General features: G+C 43.2%; 2 protein-coding genes across 3 annotated transcripts; one reads left to right on the forward strand and one right to left on the reverse strand.

The window, feature by feature from the left end:
* The first annotated feature begins 1,194 nt into the window (after positions 1–1,194).
* On the forward strand, positions 1,195–7,040 carry LOC115130202 (protein APCDD1). Its single transcript, XM_029661095.2, has 5 exons — positions 1,195–1,668; positions 1,996–2,191; positions 2,604–3,150; positions 4,948–5,269; positions 5,373–7,040. Exons 1-5 carry the CDS (start codon positions 1,623–1,625, stop codon positions 5,828–5,830), a joined length of 1,569 nt encoding a protein of 522 aa, XP_029516955.1. The 5' UTR covers positions 1,195–1,622; the 3' UTR covers positions 5,831–7,040.
* Positions 6,540–10,677, reverse strand: LOC115130203 (vesicle-associated membrane protein-associated protein A-like). Of its 2 annotated transcripts, XM_029661097.2 has the most exons (6): positions 10,474–10,670; positions 9,705–9,857; positions 9,347–9,450; positions 9,003–9,083; positions 7,678–7,854; positions 6,540–7,507 (listed from the first exon to the last, which is right to left on the reverse strand). In XM_029661097.2, the coding sequence occupies exons 1-6, from the start codon at positions 10,529–10,531 to the stop codon at positions 7,346–7,348; spliced, it is 735 nt and encodes a 244-aa protein (XP_029516957.1). In that variant the 5' UTR covers positions 10,532–10,670; the 3' UTR covers positions 6,540–7,345. The 2 variants fall into 2 exon arrangements, with proteins under 2 accessions (XP_029516957.1, XP_029516958.1); XM_029661098.2 differs by lacking the exons at positions 6,540–7,507; positions 7,678–7,854 and adding an exon at positions 7,861–8,485 and having other exon boundaries at positions 10,474–10,677.
* Positions 10,678–18,644: the final 7,967 nt, after the last annotated feature.

Consider the following 18,644-nt stretch of genomic DNA (forward strand, 5'->3'; position numbering starts at 1 on the left):
TCCCATAACCCTAACCTTAACCATTTTAGCTAACCCTAACCTTAACCCTTTAACCTAACTCCCAAACTTAACCTTAACCCTAACCCCTAACCAAGCTAACATTAGCCAGCTAGTTAGAATTTGTAACATATCATACAAAATGTGTGATGTGCATCCACAAATTAAGACATACCTTGCAAAACGTAACAAATCATACTAAATGGTGTGTCTCTGATTTGCGTACAGAATAATAGGAAATGCTTTGAGACCAGATTGGCCATAATGATTGGTAGTGATATTGTAAATAGAATGATTTAGAACCCACTATGTATTATTTACATTGATACATTATAAATGTGTGTGGATACAATGAATCCCAAATCTATTTTATCTCAGTGCATGCATTGATTCTCTAACTGCAATCACATTATAATGGAGGAGGGCAAATGACAGAAACAAAGAAAGAGAGAGGAATTCATTTGCAGAATCTTACTATTGGACTTCACAATGTTAGGATAAAAAGCTTGGGTGGATCATCGACTTTACTGTTTACCTCAGGAGCAGGATTTCATACTGTAGGCTTCTTGTATGTTTTTACTCAACCAAACTGATAAATGATTTATGTAGCTGAAAAACCCATCAGGTCACTGAGGAAATACAGATGAGGAGAGATTGGAGTGAGAGGTATTTTTGACCACACACTGACAAATATCCCTCTCACTACTCAACTGCAAGGCATATTTATATTCCACCAAATTATTCATAACCCAGGAGATTTCAATACAAATAGTGAGTGCATTGGTTATTGCATTTGTATTGCAATAGGTTGGTGTAAAATGTAGAACGTAGAATTATGTGTCTGCTGTATTACTGTACAGTGCATTCATGTATGGTGTGGCAATGTCTTGACCAGTTATTTATTTGAATGTGTAGTATTTAATATAACAATCATTTATACCACTGGTCTGAAATGTGATACCAAAGCAGCAAGTGAAAAACAAAAGTGAAAAAATGAAAAAGCTGCTTATAAGATATGTTATAACTTTTGCTCAAATTGTCAGTGGCACAGTGCTGTGAGTGCAGACCTAGGTGTTCTACTACTACAGTTGTTTTTAAACTGCCCAAGCATATCACTGGTTATTTTTTGCTTGCGGGAGTTTACTTTGCTCACGTTCACTTTAGGATTTGACTCATCGGTTTGTTGGGGGGCACTGAGTCAAAGCATGATAGTGCCCTCCTACGAAAATATTACTCGTGTGTGTGTGTTCTTCAACTATGACACAGAGGACAGAGAGGAGTGCGCCTGTCCATTTAAAATACAAAAATCGGATAGAGGAAACATAACAAAATGAATAACATTTATCTAAGAGCAACATTGAAGAACTGCTGAATTGGTAGCCTAAATTGTTGATAGGAACTCGTTTTATTTCGTATCGGCACAGCAAGCCACGTTTCTTAGAATGATTGACAACGGAATTTTCAATGATCTATTTGATTATTCTGGAATGAACGGTTGGTGACGAACGGCTCAAATGGGAAGGAAGACAATTCATTAACGATGAACAATACTTTATCATGGAAATTGGAGTGATTCTTACCTAATTCAAATATTTTTTCAAGTGTCGTCTCAGTCAAGACTAACAATGTTACTGATCAAATTGATTATCTCTACTGCTTTTCTTTTCAATGGTGAGTTTTTAACATTAAGGTGGAAGTATTTTCAAGTTAATATGTATCCTAAATAGTTGTATTATTATATCCAATATTGGGCGATATAGCCTATAATGTAAACGTATATGATTTGAAAATGCGATTTTAAACGACAAGTAGTGGATTCTTGTTTTATTTTCTAGAATTTAGCAATAGATGTTTTGCAAAGCATGCTATTTTCATGTTATTTTGTTTAATATAGTTTTCATAAATGTATAATAGACTACTAAAACATGCATAATTGCAAGTTTTCTAACGATTTAAAAGTGTTTTAATGACATCCCAGTTTATCCACTGTTCCTACAGGTGGTTGTGAGGGCTCTCTGCTTCACTCTGACATAAGAGCCAGTGTCAGGTCCTTAGGGAGGAAACATGGGCAGCAGCATGATCGGCATGCGGTTATTGTTGCGTCCCAGTGTCACTACATGCTCAAGCACCTCCATGGAGGACAGATCTCAGTGCATATGCCACCCAACATCGCAGGCCACTGGGTATCCACCAGGTAAACTACTGTGTAATGTGCGCCATTAAACGGTTTGTTATTCATCTTTATTAAAAATGTACATCATTTTAAGAATGCATAGTCAATATATTGTAGTGAAGTCAGGGGGTAGACCTGACTGGAGCTTGAACCCTGTACCTTGCAGCACTAGACACATGAGATCTAAACTTCTTGAGGAGGTTGCTAGGTGTTGGGTTAAGTTCACTGCAATATATACATTATGTATGTAAACTTACTTGGCACAACACCAGGTTCAGCTTTAGACCTCTTAGGGTAAAAGACTAGGTGTTGAACTGGCTGGTAGGTTGGGTTTTGACTCTAGTTACCCACCTGACTCACTGCATAATACTGGAATAGTGAATAATTTGACTAAGCTAATATCATTCATGTTTTGCTCTATTCCCCCTGTCAGCTGTGAGGTCAGGCCTGGGCCAGAGTTCATCACCAGATCCTATCTCTTCCACCACAACCACACCTTCCAGGTCCTCCTGTTCCACTACAGGGACAACCGCTGCTCCTCTCCCACCTACACCATTCTCGCCCGGGGCCAGCTGCACCTGCGCCAGGCCTCATGGGTGGTCCGCGGAGGCACCGAGGCCAACTACCAGCTCCACAGCGTCCAGGTTGTGTTCCACAGCCCTGAGGTAGCCAGGAACCTCAGCCAGTGGCTCAAGCCCAGCTGCGGAGCTTCATCCCTGGTTGGAGGGGAGTCGTGGGAGCCCCATATCAGCTATGACCTGTGGGGTGAAGAGAAGGAGCGGGGGAGGGATTGTGCCCGCAGGCTGGGTTTCACTATGAATGAGCTGCAGCTGGTGCGTGTGGAGCAGCGCCGCCATCATGGCGCTCAGGTCCCTGATGACCTCACCGAAGAGCTTTTCCTGGGGGATGTCCACACTGAGCGAGCCCAGAGGACCCACCACAAACCCTCCAGCTACCAGCCGCCCCTGCAGCACACCAAGGTCAGAGTCATAGAGATATATAATGTATATTATTCTCTATCTGTTGTACTGTATTTTTATGGTCAGGGTCATCACTTACATACTGAGACCCACTGAGATAGAATCCCTTTTGGCAGATACTGTAGTTTCATTTTCAAGTATCAAATCCCTACTAACTGAAAAGTATTGTGGATGTTGAAGATGACAAACTGTTGCAACAATGATGCCACACATGTACAGTATGGGATACATCATATTCCAGTGCTGTGTACTTGTATTTTCTTTCAACAATCACAGTATTGTCTGTAGCTTCTTGTACACGACAACTTTCGGTGTTTGATTTTGGGCGAAATGGGAGAGAATATGAATTGTGCAAACCCAGCGGCAGAGCGGACCCACGGATGATAGTGATCATCCGTTGGTTGGTTTTCCACAGCCGCTCTTCAAAGAGAATAGCAAATAGTGGCGCAGTATGCTGTGCTCTGAATTCCTGCCCTTACTCTGTGGCAGTGTGTGTGTGCCTGAGGCTGTATCGAGGGCAGAGGGATAAAACTGGATCCTGACCAGAGAGATGGAACTAGGCCTTCAGTTCAGAAGCTCCCTCCTTTCCTCCCTCTCCTCCGTCATACAAAAGGATCCATCCCTTTTATGTCTCCCCGCAGCATTTACCCATATATCTACCAGCATGTCCTTTTTTTAACCAACACAAACAACTCCCAGCCTATAATGTGTCAGGGCAATGTAAATGAGCTCTAGTTAAAAGTTAAAAGCTGAGGCGAGTTATGTTGAAAGTGATTCATTCATTCTATGGTAGCGAAGGTGGTAGAGCTACAGCCAGCCTTGAATGAATACAGTACACTCAGCTATAACGTTAATCTGATGCTCAACCACTAAGAGTACACTCTAAAATGTGCTCCCCACATAACAGGGGCTTGATGGGCTTTTTACTAGAATGTATGCACAGCCCAATGAGTGTAAACAGGGATCGAAAACCATAAAGGCAGTCATTGTGTATGATGGTCATCTTTGATGTTCTAGTCTACCAGACTGTTGAAAGGTTTGGAATAATCCAAAACAGAGTCTTTGGATGCGAAAATATCTTGTTTTATTTGTCTATTCAACTGTATCTCCATCTTCCCAGCTATTGTCCTTTTCAAACTCACACACCTGTGGCTGATTCTGTTTAATGATGAAGGACTTGAGAGCAAGGCAGAGAAGGCACCCACTGCTTTTAATAAGTCCAACGAGCCCCGTCCAGAGAAGAGAGAGAGGAGTAGTAGCCCCATCACCAAGTGCAATTTCCAGGCCAGGGAGAAGCTTTTGTTTCTTTGCCATGGTGATTGTTTTCATCGCTGCCATCAATTTAGGATGTGTAGTGGCGCCAGGAACACTCCCAAGTAACACATGAGAAAACAGTCTGCCAAGCCAGCACTCTTCTCCTTTATTGGGTTGGCTGGGCAGGTCAGAGTCAGACAACAGACTCCAGTTTGAACTGCCTTGTTTGTGTTTTTCATCATCATGATTGGTTGTCTGTTGACATTTCAGTTTGCAGTGTTATTTATCACCATGCTGTAACTCATTAAACTGCTTTGACATATCTATTTCACCTTTTAGCACATTATGCTACTCTTATTGTATTATAGTAAGCAAGGTTCTTAAAAACACACATTTCATAAAACAACTGAATAATGTTGATGGTATAATGGATGTAACACATTGAAATGGAATGTGGTTCAACATCCACAGTCTTTTGCAGGTGTGTGTATTTCTCCTTCTTGATTCACAATATGTAACATTCAAAAACATTCTCCATTGCAGAGCCATGAGCGTACCTGCCTTATCTGCAGAGTCATGGCCAGGGCGGACCAGCTTCATCCTCCCATCCTGCCCTGCGAAGAAAACCTATCCGTCAAACTACAGGGCCAATGGGTAAGCCAGCGGTGTGAGGTCCGCCCTGGGGTCCTCTTCCTCACCCGCCATTTTGTTTTCCACAACCACAACCGCACTTGGGAGGGCCATTACTGGCATTATTCTGACCCAGTGTGCAGACACCCCACATTCAGCCTGTACGCACGGGGTCACTACAGCCACGCAGTCCTTTCCACCAGGGTCCTGGGAGGGACAGAGTTTGTCTTCACAGGTAGGCGTTAGTCCAAAAAATATATATATGTATGATCACAGCTTATCATGCCATTATTAAAGTGTGCATAACAACCTCCCTTATCCCCTCTTGGTCTTCACAGTGGACCACATGAGGGTGACTCCCATGGACCAGGCCACCACCTCCCTGCTCAATATCTTCCGGGGTAATGAGTGCGGGGCCGAGGGCTCATGGCACCAGGGATTGGAGCAGGACGTCACCCCCACCCATGGCTGTGCCGCCCTGGGCATCCGGCTTCCGCACACCGAGTACGAACTCTTCCGCATGGATCGAGACTCGGCGGACCACCTCCTTCTCTTCAACGGCCAGAGGCCCACGGATGGCTCCAGCCCTAACCAGCCCCATAAGACGGCCACCTCCTACCAGGCTCCCCTAGTACAGTGTACAGGGGCCGGCCAGGGGCCAACGGATTGGGGGAGGGAAGCCGACCAGCTCCATAGGCTGGGGAGTAGCTGCTGCAAACAGGGAGAAAGAGGTGGCATGCTGGATGTGGTCAAAGTACTGCTTATTGCAGCTATACCCGTTCTGTATCTCAGCTAGGGTTAGCAGTGGCTCAATGTTGTGGAGCAGCACTGACTGTGCATTGGACTTTTAGACTCTTAATACAGTGTATGTAATTAATGTTGAGTTGCTACATTATCATGTTCAGTAGGCATGAAACACTATGACAGGTGAAACGATGATCTACTGTACTAAAAATGCTTGTTTTCGTTCTGTGTGCGCTAAAGAACACGGCCCAACACAAGTTGTCTATGGCCGTGATTCAATCCAATCACGCTTTGTCGACAACGCCATTTAAAAGTCATTTCGATTGAGCCGACATGGGACATCCTAATAACATGTCACTTCGATACAAGTGACTCCTCCTTGCCATATTACTGGTTTCTTCCTCTCTGTGTAGGTAGTCATGATGGTTGTCAATATTCAAGCTTGTGGATTTGAAACTAAACTTAATTCTCCTAACCTGCTACAAAAAAAGTTGGCTCTGTATCAGTGGCGTGTTTTTAAGGAATGTCGAGCCGACATATGCAGCACTTACCGTGAACATTTCCTTTACAAGCCCCATGGGGTGGAACCTCAGCCTATGCATCATGCTCCATGCAGCTCACTCCAATGACATTTGCATGTTAATTACATGGCGTTTGCAATTTGAGTTCAAAGGAATGGAGGACACCAAACACAATTGGAATCGAGCCTCACTCTTCCTCAAAGACAAAAGATGCACAAAGATGACAAACTGCCACAAAAATAATGTTAAACATTTTATTTCAATGTTAAATACCATGGGACAGGACTGCAAGAACATAGATCTTTTCAGTCAACGTTTGCCTCACGAGGGATATATAACTTGTGTAAAGAAAAAATCTAGAAAGAAATGTAATAATTCTGTGTGTGTCAGTAGGAAACAGGAAATGTCCATGGAAGGAGACACCTATATTCCCAGCATACTGTATTGTTTCACATTCCTCAAGAAAAATTAAGGATTTAAGAATTCAGTTACATTTCAATGTAAGAGGCCATCCAGCAACATTTAGCAGTCTTTTGCTTGAAAGGCCCCCCCATCCCATTTTATTAAAATGATTAAAATAACATACAAGACAGTGAACATTCCAACTCTTATTAAAACCACAGAAAGAGAACTCATTAGAATTGTTCAACCAAAGTCTTGAACCCAGTACCCCGACTCGCCTGTTATCGATGCTCTAACAAGTGTAAAAATTGAGTTAAGAAAACCTCCCTCTCCTGATGCCTCACCCCCCAAAAAAAGAACAGAACATCTGAACAGAAACCCCCCCCCCCACCAAGAAAACCCCAGAGAAAGCTCATTCCTCTCTGTTTTTCCCCACATGTGTACTAACCGTGTGAGATTGTAAAAGGCGAGGCCAGTTTATGATTCGGGTACACAGAACATATGTACGTACGCAGTGAGCTGACACTATCACTGATAATGGCAGGTCAACGATAACACACACTTTAACCTTGAGGGTCTTGGGAGACAAATGAGAGCTTATGCCGGCCCGCTTTCCTTCTCTCTCGCCCACCCCCTCCCCACCCCTACAAGACGAACTTCCCTAGGAAGAATCCGATGAAGATAGCTGCTATGACGACCATTAGCGAGGGGAGGGAGCTGGAAGAGTGCTGTTTGCTCATCATGGCGCCCGAGCCGGTGACCATGTCGTCTGCCCGGTGGGACTTCCTCATCCTCAGGCCCTCGTCCTGAGAGGAAGATAAACACATCCTTCTTTACCACAGCCAAAGCCCCAGGCCAATATCATCTTACAAGAACATTAGTCTCTATGCCTTGAGGATATGACCTTTTATCACCAATATATAATACTATCCTAATATCCCCCCAACCCTAGACATCACACAACCTATGACCATACCTTGAGTTGTCTGTTCTCGTCTGAGAGTTTGCCCACATCGTACTGCAGCCTCTTGCACTCAGCCATCAGTTTCTTCATCTCAGAGTCATCCATGGACGCGCTGCTGGGCCTTGGCGCCGACGTGCCATCTGCTTTGGAGTTGAGGACGGGGGCAGCTTTGGTTGCATCGACATCATTCTGGAGGCAGCCAAAGTGAAAAAATACAAAAGTGACCAGGAACCTAGTTTCCCTCCCGACATTGCTGTACATGCCAACCAAATAAACTAAACACGCTTAGACCAAATGTCATAAAACCGTTACATCGATGGAAATATATTTTTGAAAACTTAAATTTGTTTGAAATTAGTATGAAGAGGTGATACATTTTCATTAGGGGCCTAATGGCAAAATGACAGTTATAACCATTATCCAACATTACATTGTTACAAAGCTACAACCATACCTGTACAGCATACTTAGCACTGATCAGACAACTATTCTACTACAATCAGAATTTACACTAGAAGAGCGGTGACCACCTACAGTGAGTAAACTACACTTCCCAATCTACCCCTGAACAGCCACTTCCTGCTCTGCCACAAACCTTCCACTGCCTGCCTCTCACTGAGCTGGGTGCTGACATGAACTCTGGGAGATCGCTGGAGTCGTAGCGGGCTGCCAGGTGGTGCCAGCTGCACAGGGGAGTGCGGTACTCTCCGGGGGTGGGGGCTGCCCTGTCCCCCAGGTGCCTGGCGCTGAGCTTGGGGGTCTGCCCAGGAGTGGTGAATGCCATGATGCTACCACGGGTCTCCCTGGCACTACCGCTAGGCTATCGCACGAGGGGAAGCACATGCAGCATGCATGATCATAGATATATAGAGGTCATGTCTTTAACTTTGGGGTGTTCAGTGGTTCTCAATTGCTGCTTTGGTTGTAGGGTAAAACATTATACACTGCTATAAATGACTGTGTTGAACCAACAAAACTGACCCGTCACCACTAGGAACAAGTTGTAATTGTTACATGATGTGAGTGTTTCAGATGTGACAATAGAGAGCTGTGAGGTAGAAATGCTTGTTATTACAGTTTATCCACACAAAAATCCACAAGATCGCATATGGGCAACAATCATATGACTGTACCTATATAAAATGCAGAGAAAGGAACAAACAGCAGTAAGGAGAGAGCGAAAGCCATGTAGACGCTGAGAGAATGTGAAAAAGATGCATTGACAGACAACACTGAATTGTGGCCGTGACAAAAGTACAACATTGGACGTATAACACCAGGACCCTGGAAGGCCGCTGATAGAAGTTCTATTTTCTACTACTGTACACACTACTTACCATTTTATCGTTTTCAGAGGGCAGTTCGAACACACATCTCAGCTTGGAGTCCATCAGATCATCTGGCTTCGCATCTTTCCACTGTGGCGATTCAACAAGTACAAGATAAGGTAAACATAGATGGATTAATTGATCACAGGGACCGCTGATGGAATAACAATAAACATGCAACACTCAGGGGCTGTGTAATATACTATTTGCTGCCCTCTGCTGGAGAAATCACAAAAAGCTATTTAAATTTAACTGAAATCTGTGGATCAACAAAAGCAGGTTTTCCATTGATGACATAGCCACTAGAATAAAGCACAAAATGTAATTAGTACTAATGTAGACAGGAAACTTACCACTGCGTCCATGTCTGTAGCAGTGGATGGTGCAAAGATTGTCTGTACCATGAATTTGTGTTTACTTTTTTCATTGGGGTCATATTCAAAGGGCTGGAGCATTACTGTGGAGGCAGAAGATATGGGGTCAAAATTGGGTCAACAACTATGCCTACATATAGGCGTACTGGTAGATGCATTTGACATGTACATGCTTGATTCTTCTGCATTTACAAAGTCACACAATGAATTATAGTGGAAATAGTGACAGGATATCATTTGCTCTTGTTTAGTGTTGTTGACGAAAAGGGGTTGCTTGAGTGATACTCTGTCATATTTGGCAGCACACTGACAAAGGTCTGCAGATACAAAGCCTTACCAGAAACAGTGACAGTGGCTCCTGATTCAATCATGCCGCTGTTGGGCCGTACACAGTACCGGCGAGGTGCAGTCGTCTTCACTTTGAAGCATACTTTTCTGTCAGAGGGATTTTTGAGCTTGAGGTTTGTGGTCACCACTTCTGTGAAGGGACCTGCATGGGAGAGGAGATGGTGTTGAGGGTCAATGGATTCACGTGAAGATGTTTACTGTTTACTGTTTAGTAAAATTACCCATTGAAAACAGAGTGTATCTAGGCTCAGATAAACATGTAGCTATAACAATGCATGCACTATCTGGGCATAGCGAAATGGGGTATGCAATGTGTCAATGTGTGGGATAACTAGCATATGAGCTGTCATTCAATCAGCTTGCTCCCATTCACAACCGCAATTGCAGCCTTGCCACTGACCCTGGCAAATAAATTAATCAGTGAATGTCTGGTCGAATCAGAATGTGTTGCTTAGCTAGCATACCGATCGAGAGAGCATACGCCTTCCAAAACCAGTAGGTTGGTTAGAATATTAGAAAGTACAGTACTGTTAAAGTGATATCTCTGTAACTCGGTAGGCCCATATATCCTCGCTTCCATCTCAAAATGGCGGCGGTATACGAACGGTGTCAGTGGGGTTGTTGTAGCTACACATCCCCGGTCCAGGGAGCTGTAGTGGTAACGATAGCTACCACTCCCGAAAGCGTCTACTACAGCCTGTAACGTTAGCAGTACAGGTGGTAACGTTAGCTAGCTACCGACAGTATTCTTATCTTACCTTTAAATTTGAGATCATACGGTGGTTCAAGATCAAGGACCTGCTCCAATTTAGACATGTCGTGTGAATTGTGTTGTTTGAAACCGTTCCAAGGAGCCAGGTCAGTGTAAAATCACCTATATGGGAAACGAGTCACTCTGAGCCAATAGACGTGAACACGAGTACAGTTTAGTTGTTAAGGTAGCGCGCAGCAGGGCAAAATGCACGTCACCGCGAAATAAGTGCTCTTACCTGTGTTCGCCTTCAAAATAAAATCCCCCCATTGAAACGTATACAAATAGTGCCATATTTGGACTAGATAATACTAAACAAGGTTAGAATGTTATATAATTTATTATTTGACAAAATCCCACTGGGGATTTATAAGACTGGATAATTGCATTAGGGGCAAATACACTGTATGTATGTATGTATGTATGTATGTATGTATGTATGTATGTATGTATGTATGTATGTATGTATGTATGTATGTATGTATGTATGTATACACACACACACACACACACACACACACACACACTGAACAAAAATATAAACGCAACATGTAACGTGTTGGTCCCATATTTCATGAGCAGAAATAAAAGATCCCAGAAATGTTCCATACACACAAACAACTTATTTATCTCACATTTTGTGCACAAATTTGTTTACATCCCTGTTAGTGAGCATTTCTCTTTTGCCAAGGTAATCCATCCACCTGACAGGGGTGGCATATCAAGAAGCTGAATAAACAGCATGATCATTACACAGGTGCACCATATGCTAGGGACAATAAAAGTCCACTCTAACATGTGCAGTTTTGTCACACAACACAATGCCACAGATGTCTCAAGTTGAGGGAGTGTGCAATTGGCATGCTGACTGCAGGAATGTCCTCCAGAGATGTTGCCAGATAATTGAACCTTAATTTCTCTACCATAAGCCGTCATAAATGTCGAGACTAAACATTAAATCCCTGATGAAGCTTTAGCATTATTAGATGCACTGGAAAGACCATGTATTCCATTGACACTATTTCCGACATTACCGGGTGTGCTTGACAGGTCATTACAAACATTTCCTCGGTCGTAACGTTAATGGGAAAAAACTACTGGCACAAGCAGGAATATGAAAGAGTAAAATAAAAACAATCAATCCTGTGAGATTTAAGTTACCAGTATATTGTGCACCCCTCAAACACAGGCTGAAAAGACAGATCCTCAGGTGGGGAGGGCATGCGTATTATAACGTCTGTGGGAATTCTTCATCTTCTCCTTCAAGTTTTATTGCCGTATCGCAACCAACTGACAGGTACATACACCGCTACCTACTGTACTGGAGTGTGAAGCCAGTCAAATCAAATCAAATCAAATGTATTTGTCACATACACATGGTTAGCAGATGTTAATGCGAGTGTAGTGAAATGCTTGTGCTTCTAGTTCCGACAATGCAGTAATAACCAATGAGTAATCTAACCTAACAATTCCACAACTACCTTATACACACAAGTGTAAAGGGATAACGAATATGTACATAAAGATATGAATGAGTGATGGTACAGAACGGCATAGGCAAGATGCAGTAGATGGTATCGAGTACAGTATATACATATGAGATGAGTAATGTCGGGGATGTAAACAAAGTGGCATAGTTTAAAGTGACTAGTGATACATGTATTACATAAAGATGCAGTAGATTATATAGAGTACAGTATATACAGTACATATACATATGAGATGAGTAATGTAGGGTATGTAAACATTATATTAAGTAGCATTGTTTAAAGTGGCTAGTGATATATTTTACATCAATTTCCATCAATTCCCATTATTAAAGTGGCTGGAGTTGAGTCAGTGTGTTGGCAGCAGCCACTCAATGTTAGTGGTGGCTGTTTAACAGTCTGATGGCCTTGAGATAGAAGCTGTTTTTCAGCCTCTCGGTCCCAGCTTTGATGCATCTGTACTGACCTTGCCTTCTGGATGATAGCGGGATGAACAGGCAGTGGCTCGGGTGGTTGTTGTCCTTGATGATCTTTATGGCCTTCCTGTGACATCGGGTGGTGTAGGTGTCCTGGAGGGCAGGTAGTTTGCCTCCGATGATGCGTTGTGCTGACCTCACTACCCTCTGGAGAGCCTTACGGTTGTCCGCGGAGCAGTTGCCGTACCAGACGGTGATACAGCCCAACAGGATGCTCTTGATTGTGCATCTGTAGAAGTTTGTGAGTGCTTTTGGTGACAAGACAAATTTCTTCAGCCTCCTGAGGTTGAAGAGGCACTGCTGCACCTTCTTCACGACGCTGTCTGTGTGGACCAATTCAGTTTGTCCGTGATGTGTACGCAGAGGAAATTAAACCTTACTACCCTCTCCACTACTGTCCCATCGATGTGGATAGGGGGGTGCTCCCTCTGCTGTTTCCTGAAGTCCACGATCATCTCATTTGTTTTGTTGACGTTGAGTGTGAGGTTATTTTCCTGACACCACACTCCAAGGGCCCTCACCTCCTCCCTGTAGGCCGTCTCGTCGTTGTTGGTAATCAAGCCTACCACTGTAGTGTCGTCCGCAAACTTGATGATTGAGTTGGAGGCGTGCATGGCCACGCAGTCATGGGTGAACAGGGAGTACAGGAGAGGGCTCAGAACGCACCCTTTTGGGGCCCCAGTGTTGAGGACCAGCGGGGTGGAGATGTTGTTACCTACCCTCACCACCTGGGGGCGGCCCGTCAGGAAGTCCAGTACCCAGTTGCACAGGGCGGGGTCGAGACCCAGGGTCTCGAGCTTGATGATGAGTTTGGAGGGTACTATGGTGTTAAATGCTGAGCTGTAGTCGATGAACAGCATTCTCACGTAGGTATTCCTCTTGTCCAGATGGGTTAGGGCAGTGTGCAGTGTGGTTGAGATAGACCCCGCACATAGACTCGGTACCGGTACCACCTGTATATAGCCTCATTATTGTTATGTACATTTCTTGTGTTACTTTTTCATTGATTCCATTTTTTTATTTAGTTTATTTCTATTTCTTGAACTGCATTGTTGGTAAGGGGCTTGTAAAGTAAGCATTTCACGGTAAGGTCCACACCTGCTGTATTCGGGGCATGTGACAAATACAATTTGATTTGATTTGACTTAACTCAATAAGCTAATGACAACTAGTAAGGCACATACAGATGTTGATATAAATGCATATCCTTAAAGCTAAATACTGGATTCTGTCCGGCCTCTGAAGCCAAGTCTTTGCCGCTGTTCCATAAACTATACACCCATAATCAATTGTCTTCCTGATCAGAGCTCCATAAATATCCATCAACGGTTGTCTATCATCATCCCATTCATAACCAGAGACCGAGCGCATAACATTCATTGCCTTCTTACACTTCTTACATCTTTCCATGTATATCGCTCATTGAACCATAACCCAAATATTTATACTTAGAAACCCTCCCCACGGGCTGTTGTCCGTACAGAAACAACTGTATATTATCAGCAACTTTTTTCTTCGAGAAGAACATACAAGACTTCGCCACTGACAATTTAAAACCCCAGTCAATTGACAATCTTTCAACATTCACTATAAATTTGATCACGTGAGACATTCCTTCCCACCTTACAAATAGCTCCATCATCAGCATATAGGGAAGCCCCAATACCCCTCCCTACATTCGAAAACACATCATTAATCATGTTGTACAAAAAAGGACTGATAGCCAGTGGCGATATAAATATAGGTGGGATGCATGCCAGCAAAGTCACTGCAGCACACAGCACTAAACAATACATTAATTGCACTATAACAGTGACAAACGGTGCCCACAAACGGCCTACGTAAAGCTGTCCCAAAATCTTACCACTGCTACACCTGGCTTTCAGCGGAGCCTTGCCTGGCAGTGAAACAGTTCATTCAGCCTCCTTTACTGCCTATTAAAAAAACATAGCTGAGATGGCTGACTTGCTTAAACCAGTGTGGATTCTAATGACAATTGAGATGTACAAACTATGGCATAAGGGAACAAACAACAAGCAGACAAGAGGCAATCTGTAATTTTGATTAAGACATTAATGAACGAGCTAGGACGGGCATAGTCAATATAATTATGTGTTTAGCACTTTTGAAATATACTGTACATCGACAGAATTCAGAACACGGGCCATTCTTACAGTGTTCTCCCTGTACACCAAGTCAGACCCATGAGATAAATAAATAAAGGGGGCATATAAGCGGACAATGAAAGCTCTTACAATATTCAATGAATACATTTCTCTAAAACAGGTTATAGGTACCACCAAGTGCACCACCAAGTCAGAACAGTAGGCAAAATTAAAGGATAAACATACCAAATTATTAGGGTGAGGCACATGGGCTACTAACATCTTACTACACAACATACACTTAGTATTACTTTCTTAGCTACAGTATACATTGCTCCCTGACATAATACATAATTTATGCAGCAGCATAGAATACATTTTTGGACTCACCTTGTTGTGCTGTGCTCACTTGAACAGGAAGGTGGCGCGACGGTCCTTCTTGGGCACATTTTGTCATCAATGTCTGCCATTCTCTGGATACATGGTGCTTTCAAAACAACTGGGAACTCAGAAAAAAACAAGGTTGAATCATGATGACGTCATTGATCTTTGTATCGCTAGAAAGAGGCCAGATTTACAATTCCAAGTTGGATGACCATTCAAAACGCATTTTCCCAGTCGGAGCTCGTTTATTCCTGACTTCCCAGTTGTCTTGAACTCACAGAAGTCAAGTTTTCGCAGTTTAGAGTTAACAGTTGTTTTGTGCGTGGCACAAAACATGCTTCATTGACTTGGGAAAGAGACCCTTAATCTCAGATTTGGGACCACAGAGCCACTCCACTGAATAGCAGGTTAGTGATGGCTTTGCAATGCAATGCAATGCAATGCTCACTGATTCCTTCCAAACCACTCATTGTTGAATTTGTGATTTCCAACTTATTGTGTAATGTTTATGTTTTATCTATAATTTATCTTCATTATTTATCTTCATATGACAAGGATTAAAAAAGATTTGCCAGTAGATTGTCGACTTGATTCATGATGATGACTGCTAGCTAAGATTGTTGAAAGTATGATGTTGACATGATCAGTCCAATCAAAGCTACTGTACATATAACGTGATTTGATGTTATTTTATCTGTGGTCAATGACCTTGAGCCTTCTTGGATGGGTACTTCTAATGTAACTCTTTGTCAGCACCCAAGGGGCTCGAATTTTCTAGCCCTACCCTTAGACTTGGCGCAATGCTCTGTATTTTCTGCTGGCTTGCCCCACCACCACAGAAATCACTGAGCTAGGCTGGAACACCTGCATTTTGGAGCTGCCTTACTCAAGAAAACAAAAAAAGACCATGTTTGTATGCGGCTTCATTAACCTAATGATATATATATATATTTTACATTGTTTGCAAACTGATATGTGACACGTATTAATGCCAAAATAACATGCAAAACAGGCAAGCCCAAGAAAAAAACAAATGTAGGGCTCAAAACAGGTGGGGTACCACTGCTGATAGCACTGCCTTGAGGAATACCATTGTCTTCTCCATAGGCATCAGATAAAATGGATTCTATTTTAACTCAAAATGAGTGATTAAATAAGAAGGCCAAAACCCAGTTATATAATCTCCCACCAATACCAAGTATTTCCATCTTAATCAATAGGCCTTCTCTCCACATAGTGGCATAAGCCTTTTCAATGTAAAAAAAAAAGACAGTAGCCATTACTTCTTTCATGACCAAAGTTTTTTCATCTTCATTGCTCACCTTTACTAATGCATTCAAAGTAGATCTACCTTTACCACATTGACATTGACTCAATAAACCTCTATGTTCCAAGAAATATGACAATCTGTTGACTATCATCTTTTCCTTCATTTTACACAAGTTAGAGGTCAGTGCTATTGGTCTATAACTATCAGCACATGAAGGGTCAAATCAAATCAAATGTATTTACATAGCCCTTCGTACATCAGCTGATATCTCAAAGTGCTGTACAGAAACCCAGCCTAAAACCCCAAACAGCAAGCAATGCAGGTTTAGGAAAAACTCCCTAGAAAGGCCAAAACCTAGGAAGAAACCTAGAGAGGAACCAGGCTATGTGGGGTGGCCAGTCCTCTTCTGGCTGTGCCGGGTGGAGATTATAACAGAACATGGCCAAGATGTTAAAATGTTCATAAATGACCAGCATGGTAGAATAATAATAAGGCAGAACAGTTGAAACTGGAGCAGCAGCACGGCCAGGTGGACTGGGGACAGCAAGGAGTCATCATGTCAGGTAGTCCTGGGGCATGGTCCTAGGGCTCAGGTCCTCTGAGAGAAAGAAAGAAAGAGAGAAGGAGAGAATTAGAGAACGCACACAGGACACCGAATAGGACAGGAGAAGTACTCCAGATATAACAAACTGACCCTAGCCCCCCGACACATAAACTACTGCAGCATAAATACTGGAGGCTGAGACAGGAGGGGTCAGGAGACACTGTGGCCCCATCAGAGGACACCCCCGGACAGGGCCAAACAGGAAGGATATAACCTCACCCACTTTGCCAAAGCACAGCCCCCACACCACTAGAGGGATATCTTCAACCACCAACTTACCATCCTGAGACAAGGCTGAGTATAGCCCACAAAGATCTCCGCCATGGCACAACCCAAGGGGGGGCGCCAACCCAGACAGGATGACCACATCAGTGAATCAACCCACTCAGGTGACGCACCCCTTCCAGGGACGGCATGAGAGAGCCCCAGTAAGCCAGTGACTCAGCCCCTGTAATAGGGTTAGAGGCAGAGAATCCCAGTGGAAAGAGGGGAACCGGCCAGGCAGAGACAGCAAGGGCGGTTCGTTGCTCCAGAGCCTTTCCGTTCACCTTCCCACTCCTGGGCCAGACTACACTCAATCATATGACCCACTGAAGAGATGAGTCTTCAGTAAAGACTTAAAGGTTGAGACCGAGTTTGCGTCTCTGACATGGGTATGCAGACCGTTCCATAAAAATGGAGCTCCATAGGTGAAAGCCCTGCCTCCAGCTGTTTGCTTAGAAATTCTAGGGACAATTAGGAGGCCTGCGTCTTGTGACCGTAGCGTACGTGTAGGTATGTACGGCAGGACCAAATCAGAGAGATAGGTAGGAGCAAGCCCATGTAATGCTTACCAGGCTTTACAAAAAGTAACATTACCGAACGTTTCCAACCAGAAGGTATAACTCCCTCACTCCAAATCATATTCAATAATCCCTGGAGAACATGTATAGCCTCATCAGGCAGATGCTTAAACATTACATAGCACAACTCATCATGACCTGGGGCTGTATATTCACAGCCTATTAAGGCTGAACACATCTCATGTATGGTAAAAACTGCATCCAAAGAAGAGTCAACAGTATCCCTTTTCTTATACACATTAACATGAGCATTTAAAATCTCACATCTGCATTGCTTATATACTTCATCCAAAGTAACCCACTATGTACCCTAGCAAATGTCTTCCGCAACAAGTCAGCTTTTTCTTTATCAGTTACGGCCATTTTTATACCCATAACCAAAACTGGAATTAGAGTGGACTTGCTTCTTCCAGTCATCTTCTTCAACATAGACCATACATCCCCCAGTTCAGTACCCCTGCCTATTGTAGAGCAGAACTGTTTCCATGCATTTCTCTTGACAGACTTAATGATCCTACGTACTGAAGCATTCTTCCTTTGGAAATCAAGTAGATTCTTAGGAGTCATATTCCTCTGCAACACTGTAAGCCATATTTCTTTCTCGAATAGCCGCAGTGCACTCTTCAGTCCTCCATGGAACCACCTTCTTTTTCTCACCCACTTCACTTACTTGGTACATATAAATTCACAGCACTCAACATCACAGAGGTCACAGAGGCAGCACATACAGTACATCAACCGGCCTCTCTAAAGTCAACTCTCCAACAGACTTTAAGCAATGATCACCAAACTTTTCCCAGTCTGCTTTATGAAAGCCCCATCTGCTGAGTGGTACCCTGTCTGGAATAGTAACATCAACGTTCATGGTACACGAAATCGGGAAATGATCACTTCCAACAGTAGAATCATGCATTACATTACATGCACACATTGATGCTGGTAAACGGCTTGAGTGAACACTCTTAATTTATCCACCATATTTGGCTATATTTTATATATTTTTTATTTCA

This window comes from Oncorhynchus nerka, linkage group LG6 (genome assembly GCF_034236695.1).
Source record: "Oncorhynchus nerka isolate Pitt River linkage group LG6, Oner_Uvic_2.0, whole genome shotgun sequence".
In the NCBI taxonomy this organism is placed as follows: domain Eukaryota; kingdom Metazoa; phylum Chordata; class Actinopteri; order Salmoniformes; family Salmonidae; genus Oncorhynchus; species Oncorhynchus nerka.

Excerpts from the sequence above, each read along its gene's own strand:
- LOC115130202 (XM_029661095.2), top strand. The coding sequence starts at position 1,623 with ATGTTACTGATCAAATTGATTATCTCTACTGCTTTTCTTTTCAATG. Across the intron at positions 3,151-4,947 it reads CGCCCCTGCAGCACACCAAG|AGCCATGAGCGTACCTGCCT; the intron begins GTCAGAGTCATA and ends TCTCCATTGCAG. Across the intron at positions 5,270-5,372 it reads GACAGAGTTTGTCTTCACAG|TGGACCACATGAGGGTGACT; the intron begins GTAGGCGTTAGT and ends TGGTCTTCACAG.
- LOC115130203 (XM_029661097.2), bottom strand. The coding sequence starts at position 10,531 with ATGTCTAAATTGGAGCAGGTCCTTGATCTTGAACCACCGTATGATCTC. Across the intron at positions 9,084-9,346 it reads CTACAGACATGGACGCAGTG|TGGAAAGATGCGAAGCCAGA; the intron begins GTAAGTTTCCTG and ends GAATCGCCACAG. Across the intron at positions 7,508-7,677 it reads ACGAGAACAGACAACTCAAG|GACGAGGGCCTGAGGATGAG; the intron begins GTATGGTCATAG and ends TCTTCCTCTCAG.